General features: G+C 43.2%; 1 protein-coding gene across 1 annotated transcript; it reads right to left on the reverse strand.

The window, feature by feature from the left end:
- Positions 1–7442: 7442 nt before the first annotated feature.
- Positions 7443–11881, reverse strand: LOC140476591 (uncharacterized). The gene is made up of 2 exons (XM_072569413.1): positions 11504–11881; positions 7443–10562 (listed from the first exon to the last, which is right to left on the reverse strand). The coding sequence occupies exon 2, from the start codon at positions 10455–10457 to the stop codon at positions 9057–9059; it is 1401 nt and encodes a 466-aa protein (XP_072425514.1). The 5' UTR covers positions 10458–10562; positions 11504–11881; the 3' UTR covers positions 7443–9056.
- Positions 11882–14252: the final 2371 nt, after the last annotated feature.

Raw genomic sequence — 14252 nt, forward strand, 5'->3', positions numbered from 1 at the left:
TGATTGTACCTTAGATTTATCAGCAATCTCCATGAAGTTGTAAATGTTCCTATACTGTATGATTCTATAAGATGCACCCATAGAAATAATGGCATGGACACTACTCTAGATCATAGAACATTCATGAAGAAATGGCTTTTCAATAATTTACATAGGTTGTCCCTCATCCCTCAGCAGTTCAATGTAAAAGTGTTGAGTTTATATCGCAGATTGAAATTTATAGATTATATAGCAAATGTAAGTTATTGAAGGAGTGGCTTCACTCCTCTGACTGTCTGTCTGTCAACTGCTTTGGCCCTCTGTGTCATTTCTTGTGAGTTTCCTGAGGAATTCTATAGTACTATTTTGTGCTATTTTTATATTTGGAATATAACCCTGTTTAATGAAATTAGCTGCTCAGGGCTGGAAATGCTGCATTTTGAGACTTTTTTAAAAATGGTTGGCAACCAATTATAGACTCAAACACCTTTTTTATTTTGTGGCTTATGATCAATTGCAGAGGTGTACAGCTTCACTCACCAAGCATTGAAGAAAATGATAGTCTCGATCCGAGAGCAAATAAAGCAGTGATGAAAAAGTTTCATTTGACGTGTGGTTAAAGTGTATTTAATCTGGAATTTACCAACGTGAGAGGAATTGCTGGAGAGTGAGAATGTCCTGTAAAATAGTGTAGAAATTTTCACATTAAGCCATTCCTGCCACCCCACCCCCACCTCAATGCAGGGTGCCAAACAGCACTCCAAACCATTGCAATCACATTAAAGAAGCTGCTTGATTTGTGTCTCCAATGATTTCATTATTCCTAGAGATTGATTTGTTTAGACTTTCAGTGTAATTCTTCCAAAGCTCCTCCTGTGAATGGTTCTACTATATCAGATTTTGGAGTTGTTCATCTTGGATTGTCATTTATCAAGTTTGCATTAGTGAAGGAATGGTTTCCCTCTTCACACCACTTCACTACAAGTTATCCTGCAAACTCCCTGTGAATGTTTGTTTGAAAAGGAATTACACCAATTTCTAGTGCAGTCATGTACTTGGTATGTGGTTTGTTCCTGATGTCCTGACTTTGGTCGCCCTCCCACTCCATGCTGCTGTTCTATGTTGTTCATGTAATCTAACTTGCACAACTGCTTCCTGAATCCAAGAAATCCAAATACTCTTATGAAATGAGTTTCCATGTTTGAAATGTGCTAATGAAGTACTTTCCAAGATGTCTGACTGTGGGAAACATTGCACAAGTGCAATTGCATAGCATTGATGGGAGATTAGCAGGAATTCTAGTTAAATATTTGAGCCGGACCAAGGTTGCTGAGGTTGTTTTACTGCTGAGTAATGTCAGTTAATACCCTGGAAGCATGGGGTCAAAGACAGGATTAATCTGTGCTTTTGGATGAAGGCCTTTAAGCCACACACCCAATATGTCCCATTCAATACTTGGGGAATGGTTGTGGGAGTAGCTTGGCTGGTGTGGACACAAGTTGAATTTCCTAATCGGAAGGGTGCGGTATCATTCTGATTACATAAACAAGTGATATTTACTGCTTCTTTCGGTGGGGAAACTCTAAGACCATCGATAGCACCCAGAGTTTTTGGGGCTAGTCAAGGGAACCACCCCGCAAAGTTATAATTACCCCTGTCAGATTTCCAAGTTGTATCATTTGAACCAGAGTCAAATTGTTGTACATCGTATACTTCTCTTTTGGTAAGTGGTATTACCGTGAGAGGAATTCCAGATTCCCCATGGTGTGGGATCTCCGCACATACCCAATAGTCGGTATGCCCCTTTAGTTTAGCATAATTCTGACATAAAGTGGTAAAATGATTTTTTCCCACCCCCCTTGGCAGCTCGCGCCAATATTATCGTGACAATATAAAGCTGACCACTCATTTCAGCTCACAACCGTATCTGTCTATTCCCTAACCCTTTGTATGCCAGGGAGGAGTGAGTCCATGCAACACTTACAATTGTTTTGGGATACAGTTTTTTTTTGACCAATACTTAATAGTCTCTTATCTCAGTCCATTCTTTTTGCTCAGCTTGATTTTCAGAGGGTTGTCATGCCGTCCACTGGGCCCTTAACAAGAGTGTGATGACTCCACCCTTTTTCAGCAGTTAGGACGGCTGTTTCAGGAGTCAGGAGGGTTAGGAACGGTCCCTCCAGCTTGGGTGCAGTTTGGTATCTTTCCAGGTCTTTATCAGGACCCAATCACCCGGTCATATCCGATGTACTGAGAACTCAAGTGGAGGTGTCTGGGTCAACAGACCCTTCTTCCTAAGGACAGACAAAGAAGAGCCGAGCGCCACAATATAGTTCTTTAAAAACTTATCATTGAACTCTACAGTTGGTAATTGTCCTGTCACTTCCTCATCATTTCCTCGAATTAGGGTTGGCTCAAAAATAGGCAGCGCTGAAAATGTGATGCTGGAAAAGCGCAGCAGGTCAGGCAGCATGCAAGGAACAGGAGAATCGACGTTTCGGGCATAAGCCCTTCTTCAGGAAAATAGGCACCAAGAATTCCTCGCCTTTTACTCCGGAAACCCTGAGATTCTTGTTAGTCAATTTAACACCGGTAGGTCTACAACTTAGGGATGACCGTGCCGCTCCCGTGTCCACCAAAAATACTGCCTCCTCCCCTTCAGGTCCCACCTTTAAATTTATCAAGGGTTCCCGGTGGGTCTCAGGAGGAAGGAACCCCTGACTCCCCTAATCTTCATCTAAGGTCATTAGGGAAACAGCTTCCCTTTCTCGTGCTAATTCCGGGCATTCCCGTTTAAAATGCCCCACTTTCCCGCAATGGTAATACCCTGCCTGTTGCCTCCTTTCCCGGGTGTCTGACCTTTGTCTTTCATGTCCTCCCCTATCCTTCCTGTTATCCCCTGATCCCAGTCTCCTTCTTCTACTGCCGCCACCATGATTTTGGCCTTCTGTTTCTGCTTCTCGTCTTCCCTTTTCACATACACTTTCTGTGCCTCACATAACAATCCTTCACTCCATCCATCTAATTTCTGTAATTTCTTTTGTATATCCGGCCATGATTTAGTTACAAACTGGACCTTTAAGAGTCCCTGTGCTATCGGATTATCGGGATCCATTCCCAAATACTCCTTGTGGTCTCCTTGAGCCTTTTAAGAAATGCAGAAGGGATTTCATCCTTCTCTTGTCGTACTTCAAAGGCCTTAACAAAGTTTTATGATCTAGGCGCCGCCTCTTTAAATCCTAATATGACCATTTCTCGTAGATCCCGCACTGACTCCCTATCTTCTTTTACATTATTTTCCCAATGAGGGTCAAAATTTGGGAATTTCTGTTCTGCTGGGGCCCCTTCTTCCCCAACTGGGTGCTTCTTTTCCCATTCCTGTAAAGCCGCTCTCCTAATCATACCTCGTTCTTCCCCTGAAAATAACGTTCCTAAAACTGCTATCAGTTCTCCCCAGGTATATAAATTAGGCCCTAGGAATGGATCTAATTGTTCGGCTAGTCCAACCGGATCCTCTGTTAAACTTTTCATTTCCTTTTTAAAGACCTGCTAGTTAAGGGAGCGTTTACATATCCGATTGTACCTTCCCCAATCGGAACCTCTCTTAAGGGACATAATTTTACATTTTCCATTATCTCTGCCCCTCCTTTACGTGTGGTGGCTCGAGTGATTCTGAGCACCCCCCACCCCCAGGTTCTGCATCTTTTAGTTCAGAGTCCGTTCCCCTTTCTGTGTCTGGACTCGGTTCTACTTCGGGAGCTGTAAGCTCGTTCCGGGGAGTAGTATATGGGGGCAGCAAACACGTTAAGGGAACCCCTTGTGGCTTCCCTTGTTCATTCTTTTTCTGTTCTTTACATGATTCCTCTGTATTCATGGGACATAATTTTACTCTCGTGCTCCCTATCCAACAAGCCGCATAATCAGACTCTTTTTGACTGTACAGTACTTTTCAATTGACATATATATTAAGATCTTGACACAGCCAATCCTCATCGGACCCATATTTGGGCCAAAAAATACCAGGCACCTTAATACTTTCTCTAGTCCAAACGAAACAACAATAGTTTATCATTGTAGCCTTATCTTTCTCCCGCATCCGGGAGTTGAGTTCCCAACTACCCAACATTTTCCCCAAAGGACTGTCGGGTGGGATATATCCCCCTTTAACGTTATTTGCAGATCGATCGTTACATGGGTAACTCCCCTTGCCTCCCATTATTGCAAATTTAATGAATCTGGCCAATTATATGCTTTTTGAAACTTCAGCTGTTAACATTCAATCATCAACAATGTGCATTCAAACCGAATCACAGAGGGTTAAACTTTCTACAAGCTGTACAGCACTTTTCTTTCTGTCTCTCTCTCTCACACACACACACACAGACATCGTGTCTCACAGACACTTTGAGCTTCCCACAGCGACTCCTCTAGTTTTTGAATATTTTTCTGGACATCTGGTCATAAGTTAGTTACGAAGTGCACCCTCAGTAGCCCTTCAGCTACTAGCCCTTCTGACACAGGCTGTTTTCCATTGACATATGCTTTATTTTATATTTCACCAATTCCCCATACTTTCATACGTCCCGACCACCAAGGCAATACTTAAAGGTCTCTTTCCTACCTTGGTCTGTGCACAGAATTACCTGGTCGTTTCGGTGCGCCCTGTCCTGCGGCAATTCTTGCAGCAAATACTGCTGCTCCCGGTCGCCTGGAGGGCGACCTTTAAGACTTTTCCCTACCTGGGTCTTGTGCACAAGAGTTGCCCAACCGAACCCACCACGTCAGCCCGCCTTGTTTCCAGGTTCTCCCAGTCCGGATCATACTCGCCCAAACCGCGAACGACAAGCAAGGGAGTCAGAGATCACCAAAATCGGCAAGGTGCACCTCCGCCATCCTCCCAATAGTGTCGAGCGGTCGGAGTTTTGGATCCCAGAACGAGGCCCCCAACTATGAGAAACAGAACTCACTCACAAATCAGCCTGAGACAAAGCCTTGGAAACCAGAACAATTTATTACAGCCTTTCAAGTACCAGACGCTTCTTCAATCAAGCAGAAATGCATGCGAAAACAGAGCATGTTCGCTTTCTTATTCCGTTTACAAGTTGCGGAATCATGCCTCCCTTTTGCCATCCTATCATAAGCCGATTACCTCTCTTGTTTTTTTTCTCTAGTTATTTTCTTATCTGGCCATCCTGCTGTCCTTGTATGTCTGCATTCTTTGTTCCTTGTTTGTTACAGTTTGTTCTTTTGTCCAGTTTCTCTAATCATACTAGAAGCTTTATTGTGAAATCCCCCTGCTGCTTCTTTTTGTGGTCAGCTACAACCCTTCATAGTTATTTCCTAGCTTAAAACTATTTTCTTTAAAAGACCCTCTATATTCATTAAAACCTTAGTCTTAAGTATACTTAAGAATTCAGTGACCGTTTGTATAATGTTCCCCTTCCCTCTCTCCACAACACCCCCTCCCCCACCTGCAGAAACAACATTTCTAATCTCCCACGGGTACTCTGTAAATAACTACAGGTAGACAACCCTTTATTCGAAATACCAAAATCCTAAAAGCTCCGAAATCCGAAGGTTTTCTCGTGAAGATTTTTTTCTCATTAACAAGGTTGTTTGGCATTCAAACTGTTAACCCAACTCCACACCCGCTTGATGTGTGTCACTCAGATACAACATGTGGCACCTTGGCCCAGCACTGGCAGACCTCAATTCTGTTTCAGGGCCTGATTCACTCGCAGTGCGCCTGCTGTTTGGTAAGATTTTTTTTAAATTTCACCATCAAACTGTCACTTATTCTGAAATTCAAAGAATTCTGAATTCCAAAAACCAGTTGGTCCCAAACATTTCAGATAAAGGATTGTGCACTTGTAAATCCTGATTCATCTTAAGAAGTGGCCATTGTGAAATGTCTCTGAGATGCTGACAATTTGTCCCACTCCCAACCACCTTCTTCCTCACACTGGAAACTTTTCCTTTTTAGGGAGAAGTCAGTCACTTTTGAAAGTTACTGTTGAAAGTTACTGGATATTCAGATGATCCCAAATGGATCACCCCAATCACTGAATAAAATCATCTCCCCTCATCCTTACCTGGATTTTTGCCACTTAAAGTTGTGTTATCAACCATCCTGCAGTGAAAACAGTTTCTACCAATGTAGATAAAAAATCCTAAAATATTTCCTCACCTGGATAAAATCACTCTTTAATCCTGAATGCTTGAAGGCAAATAATATGCAACATTAAGTGATATTCAATCAAAAACTAATTTTGAGGTCAAATTTAACAAATTGCCTGGTTGAGCCTTAGACATTTCCCAGGGAGAGGGATAGACTTGCTAATTAAGGAACAGAATTAGTAGCAGAGACTGAAGACCATTGCTTTGGCCTTAATTTTTATTTGGAGGAAATTTCTGCTCATCTGTTACTGTATGTGCTGTACTCAAACTGATAATTATGCAACAGTGGAGGAATGGAGATGGATGATGGTGAAATGGAGCAAAATGTTTATTTTTCTTTTGATTAGAGTCCCTACAGTGTGGAAACAGGCCCTTCAGTCCAACAAGTCCACACCGACCCTCTGAAGAGTAACCCACCCAGACCCATTTCCCCTCTGACTAATGCACCTAACACTATAGAGGAAACCCACGCAGAGAGGGGGGAGAACATGCAAACTCCACATAGTCACCCGAGGCTGGAATCAAACCTGGGACCCTGGAGCTGTGAGGCAGCAGTGCTAACCACTGAGCCACCGTACTGCCCCCCTGGGGTATGTGTTTAAAGTAACACTGTTTTTGAATGGATGAGTAATTTGAAGGGCCTACCACAGATCCTTGGAGGACACCCAGGGTATCAGGTTGAGGGACTTAGAGCTTGGTCAAATGGACAAGATGAGCTTTGGAGGGAACTGATCAGATGGTCTCATTGAGTCACAAAGTTAACAGTTCCTCAATTGTCGTTAAGACTTGAAGATGGAAGAAATAGTGAAAGCCTTCACTGTGGAACAGGAATGGACCATTCAGCCTCTGAGCCTGCTCCACCAATTACCAATGGCTGGTCTTTCTTTTCTGCAGTATTCCTATTGTCATTCACCTCCAGAAAACTGTTGATTTATCCTCAATGGTTGAGATTCCATGAACCCCTCGGTAGAAAATTCTGAAGATTCACCACCCTTTGAGTGAAAAGATTTGCCTCACCCTAACGTATACCTTATTTCTGAGAAAATGCCACCTGATTATAGATTAAACTGCTAGGGAGGAAATCCTATCAACCATCCACGCTGTAAGGATCCTGTAAGTTTCAATGAAATTGCCTTTATTCTCCAAATGTTATGACCCCACTCGATAGTAATACTGGATAGGTTGGATTTCTGAGTGAAACTTGGCTTGGTAGATCATAAGCTTTATGTTTGAAATTTGGAGAGGATGGCGGTTAATTACTGAACATATTCACACAATGCTACCAATTTTCTTTCAATAAACAACACGTGTTTATTGCACAAAAGAGTAGAAGTTTCTGTATGTATAACTACTTTGAAAGACCTTAACATAAACAGCAGTTTAATCCATTTCCCCTGCAACATCCTTTACAAATGCTCAGTGAAGTATCACACCTATTTTTTGATTCATTCACAGGATGTGATGTTGCTGGCACTGCCAGCATTTATTGCCCAACCCTAATTGCCCACAAAAAGATGATGGTAATCTGACTTCTTGAATGTTTGCAGTCCTTGCGGTATCGGGTCATTGACAGTAGTGTTAGGTCCATACTCTTGACCCAGTGATGATGAAAGGAAGATAATTTGGCCCAAATTATGATGGACTATGGGTTGAGAGCAAAGTTGCAATAAGTGGTATTCCCATCTATTTATTGTTTCGGTCTTTTTGGGTGAGAGGCTGTGAGAAAGTTCTGTTGAAGGAGCCTTGGTGAGTTACTGCATTGTACATTGTAGATGCTGCACACTTCTGCAACTATTGGGGAGCCAATTGGGAGGCTTTGGCATTTTTTGCATTCATGTAACTAAGCAACTTTTAGAGTCCACCTTTATGCTCCTTGTGTGCTTCCATATATCTTCTCTTTCCCCTTTCATTACCTTCTTGGTAATCCATTGTTAGATTACAAATTACACCCAATCCCCTGGTTCATCATTTTTTCGTACGACCTTCAAAACCACTACCTTTTATCTAATATAATCTTACAGTTCTTTTATCAGCCATAGCTGATTTATTTTTCCTACTGTCTTCAGGAAATGCTTAATTGTTGTAAACCATGCAATACATCTTCAAATCCTCGTTACTGTGTAATTTCAAACCATTTTGTGTGTTTTTCCAATCCATCACAGCCAACTTGCCAATCTTCATAGTTTACATATTCAGGTTGGAGATCTCAATTCCAGAATGAACTATATCATTTTCAAACTTGATTAAAAAATCCACATTATGGTCTCTATTAAACAAAGGCCCCTTAACAGTAAAATTATCAATTACAGTTTCACTTTACAGAATACTAAATCTAAAACAATCTGTTTCCTTTTTGATCCTTCAATGTTCTACTTCAGAAATGCTTCAGTACAAACTGCAGAAATTCATCCTCCACAGCATTCGTGCTGAGTAGCATCTCCCAGACAGTATGGAAAATGAAGTCATCTATTTTTTAGTTATAGCCCATTCACATGGACATCTAGTTTCTGATCTTTATTCAAAGGAATTTTCGGGGATATTAAACACCTTCAGCAGACATGAGTTCAATGTAACATCCAAATATTTCTCTTTACCTCTAGTATTCTCACATAAAGCTGAGCTGGATGTTTTAACATGCTTTATCCTGAATGTAATTAACAGAAAAATATCCTGAAATCACTCGTAAACTTGCTACTATCTCAGCAGTGTGCCAGTGAGGTGGGATTTCTGAGGGAATCCTTTCCCACATTCAATGCAGATGAATGGCCTTTCTCCGGTGTGAATATCCTGGTGAACAGTGAATTGGGATGATCATCGGAACCCAGTCCCGTAGTAAGGGCACTGAGCAGTCTCTCGTTGCACTGTAGCATCAATTCCACAGAACTTTTAAAACACTTGGGTCATTCTGGACATTTAACAGGCATCTCATTGGAATGAACATGTTGATGGCGTATCAGATCCCAGGATCTTACATAGCACTTCCCACAGTGTGTGCATTTAAAAGGTCTTTCCCCAGTGTGAACTCGCTGGTGTGTCATCAGGTGAATTTTCTGAGTGAAACCCTTCCCACAGTCGGAGCAGGTGAACGGTCTCTCTCCAGTATGAGTGCGCTGATGTACAGTGAGACGAGATGACCACTTGAAGCCAGTCCCACACTGAGAGCACCTGAATGGTCTGTCATCAGTGTGAACACGTTGGTGTAACTTCAGCTCCCTGGAGCTTTTATAACTCCTCGTACAATCTGGACATTTGAAGGGTCTCTCCTCAGTGTGAATTCGCTGGTGTGCCTTGAGATGGCAAGCCTCACAAAATCCCTTCCCACACTCAGTACAAGTGAATGGCTTCTCCCCAGAATGAACTCGCTGATGCTTCAACAGGGTGGAGAACCGATAGAATACCTGCCCACACTCAGAGCAGATGAATGATCTCTCCCCAGTGTGAAGACGCTGGTGTAGAGTGAGTTGAGATGATCTCTTGAATCCATTCCCACAGTGAGAGCACCTGAATGGTCTCTCATCAGTGTGAACACGGTGATGGACAATCAACTCCCTGGAACCTTTAAAGCACTTCCCACACTCTGAGCATTTAAAAGGTCTCTCATCAGTGTGAACACGTTTATGGGACTGCAAATAATGGGAACTTTTAAAACACTTCCCACAGTCTGTACATTTAAAAGGTCTCTCCTCAGTGTGAACCTGCTGATGTGACTTGAGATGGGATGATTGAGTGAATCCAATTCCACATTCAGAGCAGGTGAATGGCCTCTCCCCCGTGTGAATGCGCTGGTGAACAGTGAGCTGAGATGACCACTTGAAACCAGCTCCACAGTCAGAGCACCTAAACCGTCTCTCCTCAGTGTGGACACGCCGATGGGACATCAGCTCACTGGAACTTTTATAGCACTTCCCACAGTCTAGACATTTAAAAGGTCTCTCCTCAGTGTGAACACGCCGATGGGACATCAGATCACTGGAACTTTTAAAGTACTTCTCACAGTCTGGACATTTAAAAGGTCTCTCCTCACTGTGAACTCTCTGGTGTTTAAGCAGGGTGGATAACTGAGTAAATCGCCTCCCACAAAGGGAGCAAATGAATGGCCTCTCTCCAGTGTGAACACGTTGGTGAATTTCGAGTGCAGAGCAGTGACTGAACCCTTTCTCACAGTAACCACACTTCCATGGTTTCTCCCCAGCGTGACTGCATTTGTGGTTCTTGAGACCAGTTGATTGGCTGAAGCCTTTTCTGCATCCTGAACATGTGTAACTGTTATCCTCACTGTGAGCAATGCTTTCTCCTTCCATGTTTAAAATCTGTTGATAGTCTATGATAGATTGGGTGACTCCATCAGATCACAGTGTGATGTTTGGTTTCAGTATCCTGACTTCAAATCCTCTATTTAGCATACCCTGTTAATTGACATAAACAGAAAAATGGAATGAGATACAAGCCACAAAGACATAAATTCAGCTTATGAAATTATATGAGTGAATCTGGTAATATGTGGGGAGATGGCATTTTGGAAAAGTGACCAACAAAGCTGGTGGATTGACATAGAAATTGAACAGAGGCTGAACTAATAACAATTTGGGAATTAGCCTGCTACGTCTGCTCAGGCCTGCACAAGTCAGTAGCACATTTATGGTGCAGAGTGACAGAGGAAAGAGAGAGATATGGGGAGGAAGTTGGAGAGGCAGGGATCAAAGAAAGGGGACTCCATATATCTAAACATCCAGATATTTGATAGGAGTTTCCCATTGCAAAGGTTCAGGCTAGTACATCTAAATACTTGCCATTACCACCAAGTTATCCTCCAAGATGCACCATCCTGACCTGTTTGACATTCATTACTGGAGGAACAGACTTCCTTTGATTAAATATTAGGAGGATGAAAGTTAGTGCCTTCAATCCCTCCTACGAACTCCATTCCTTAGCCGAATGAACTCCTCTCTCTGGCATCTGACTGGTGCTGAAACAGACTGTTCAGAACCTTGGCATCCCAAATTGAGACCCCAACCAAAACAAAACTGCGGATGCTGCAAATCAGAAACAAAGGAACAAGTTGCTGGAAAAGCTTAGCAGCATCTGTGAATAGAAATCAAAAAAAGTCAACTTTGATTTCTCTTCACAGATGCTTCAGACCCGCTGAGCTTTTTTTCCAGCAAATTGTTTTTGTTTGAGATTCCAGCCGTAATCACCTGTAAAACCACCTATGTTCACTTCGATATCATCACCAACTTCACCCCATTCTCTTCTTAACTCATCCATTCCATTATGGTCTGTAGACTTATTGATGCTATTAGACCCCACAATCACCCTCCCTGTAGTTAAGGTTACTCCCCCCACTTGCCTCCTCACACCGACCCTTGCTCAGTTACGTCACAGCACTCGCCCACTGGGGTGGCCGCGCATGCGCTCTAGCCCGAGAAGAATGGCAGGCCTGAAGCCCGCACTCCCTGGTCCCTCAAACAAAAAACAACTTGCGGTCGTACACCTGGGCCCCTGCCTTGGACAAAGACCGGATCTCCTAACGCGGGGCCCGGAGAGTCTTATTCGGGCCTTGCAACCGACACAAGACGTTGACGAGATATCGCTGTTCCTTTGTCCCAGCCACGCTCTCACATAACGGCTCCACTCCTACTCCTCCTCCCTTTGCCGCCGATCGAAGCCATCGGTGAAAACGGCTCAGTGTCTTTCACAGGCCCCCATCAACATTAAACTGCGCATGCTCCACATACAAACCGAACTGCGCTTGCGTTTGAGCCGGTTGGTGCGTGCGTTGAGGATACAGTATTCATGTCAACAAGGTTAAAAATCACATAACGCCAGGTTATATTCCAACAGGTTTATTTGGAAGCACTCGCTTTCGAAGCGCTGCTTTCTCATCTTGTGGAGCAGGTCCATAAAACACAGGATTTATAGCAACAGGGTTGCAGTGTCATGGGATGTAATATTAAAGAAATTTAGATTGTTTCATCTTTTAGAATGATTACGTTAGTTTCGGTTCTTTAATATATAAATTCCAGAACTTTTTAAAAAGTTACATTCTCAAGATATCTTTAACAATAGGTGCCACATCAGCTCATTTAGGGTGTGTGTGCATGTGGGAGTGTTTGTGTGTGTATGTGCATGTAAATTGCGGTATAAGTCTGTGAGGAGTTGCGTGTGTGAGTGGTGTATGTGTGAGCTCTCTCAAACGCTCACACTTACATCACTCCCCCCCACACACACACCCCTTCTCAGACTTATACCCCATTACACTCACACATACACCTACCTATACACACACTCACAGACACTCAAGTCTCCCCTGCACACACACACCTGCAAGTTTGGGGGGTGAATTTGTACTTGCAGAATTACATTTTATTTTGCTCAAAAACTGCATAAATCCATGTAAGATTCTGTAAGTCCCATTTTAAAAACGGAATCAATCCGACCCAACACTGGGACACAGACTTTAACCTCACACCTTCAATGCATTAGCTGAGCTGAGCTGATACTATTAATACCCTGAGAATGTAACTTTACAACCACATGAAGAAGCAGCGCTTAGAAAGCTAGTGCTTCCAAATAAACCTGTTGGACTATCATCTAGTGTTGTGTGATTTTTAATTTTGTCCACCCCAGTCCAGTACTGGCACCTCCAGATCATGTCAACAAGGAATGTTCGGTAAAAGGATCGCCATTCACAATTGTTCTGCGGGCCTTAAACGAAGTTTCTTATTCGACTTCTGTAAATTAATTTGAAATACATAAATTATCATGAGCTGCACTTCAATTATTTCTTAAGATGTCCCATTGATTTAATGGGAGGTTTAGTGCTCCACGACGTCATGAGAATAATCGGAATTTGTAAAACATTCTGCTTCTTCCATTCCTGACCATTTCTGAAGCGTGCACTCCCCGTCAATCGTCCGGCCCCGCCCCCTCACTCACTCTAATTGGTCGGAGGACCGCCTCTGCTCGGTCTTCCAGCTCCGCCCCCTTCCTCCCATTGGCAAATTTTGGTTCAGGCGCAGCTCACCAGCTGTGCCCCAGAAACATTTTCCAGGCACAACGGTGCAATCTATCCCAAAAAAGGAAATCAAGGGGACTGTCTTGTGACGAGGTAGGAATGTTCCTACTCTTGGACAAAAAGACCTGGGCTTAGTTCCCAGTTGGTGCAACATCTTTGAACAAGATTTGGAGATGCCGGTGTTGGACTGGGGTGTACAAAGTTAAAAATCACACAACACCAGGTCCAACAGGTTTAATTGGGAGCACACTAGCTTTCGCAGCGACGCTCCTTCATCAGGCGATAATGGAGGGCTCAATCCGAACACAGAGTTTATAGCAAGAATTTTATTATGATGTAACTGAAATTATACATTGAAAAATTGATTGCCTTTCATCTGTTAGAATACAGTGATAGTTTCACTTCTTTCATGTGCAAAACACAAAACCTTTTTTTTAAATGTTGCATTCTCGGGTTAGCTGTTAACAATGTTAACAGCCGGGCAGAGGCTTATAGCCAAGTTCGGTACCCATAGGGAGGGCCTCAACCGGGACCTTGGGTTCATATCACATTACAAGTGACCACCATTGCACTATACACACTCACAGATACTCCTACACACACACACAGACACTCCTATATACACACACACTTACCGACATAGACATTCCCACACTCACACATGCACCCCCTCACAGACTTAAGACACTCTGCATTCATGACACACACATATACACTTTCTCACACTCATGTGGTTGGCACGTTGGCACAGTTGTTAGCACTGCTGCCTCAAAGCGCCAGAGACCTGGGTTCAATTCCTGCCTCAGGCAACTGACTGTGTAGAGTTTGCACATTCTCCCCGTGTCTGCGTGGGTTTCCTCCGGGTGCTCCGGTTTCCTCCCACTGTCCAAAGATGTGCAGATTAGGTGAATTGGCCATGCTAAATTGTCCGTAGTGTTAGGTAAGGGGTAAATGTAGGGTTATGGGTGGGTTGCGCTTTGGCGGGTCAGTGTGGACTTGTTGGGCCGAAGGGCCTGTTTCCACACTGTAAAGTAATTTTTTAAAAAACCCCAACCCAGACAGACAAAGACCCACATGCACA

Source organism: Chiloscyllium punctatum, chromosome 4 (genome assembly GCF_047496795.1).
Source record: "Chiloscyllium punctatum isolate Juve2018m chromosome 4, sChiPun1.3, whole genome shotgun sequence".
Taxonomy (NCBI): domain Eukaryota; kingdom Metazoa; phylum Chordata; class Chondrichthyes; order Orectolobiformes; family Hemiscylliidae; genus Chiloscyllium; species Chiloscyllium punctatum.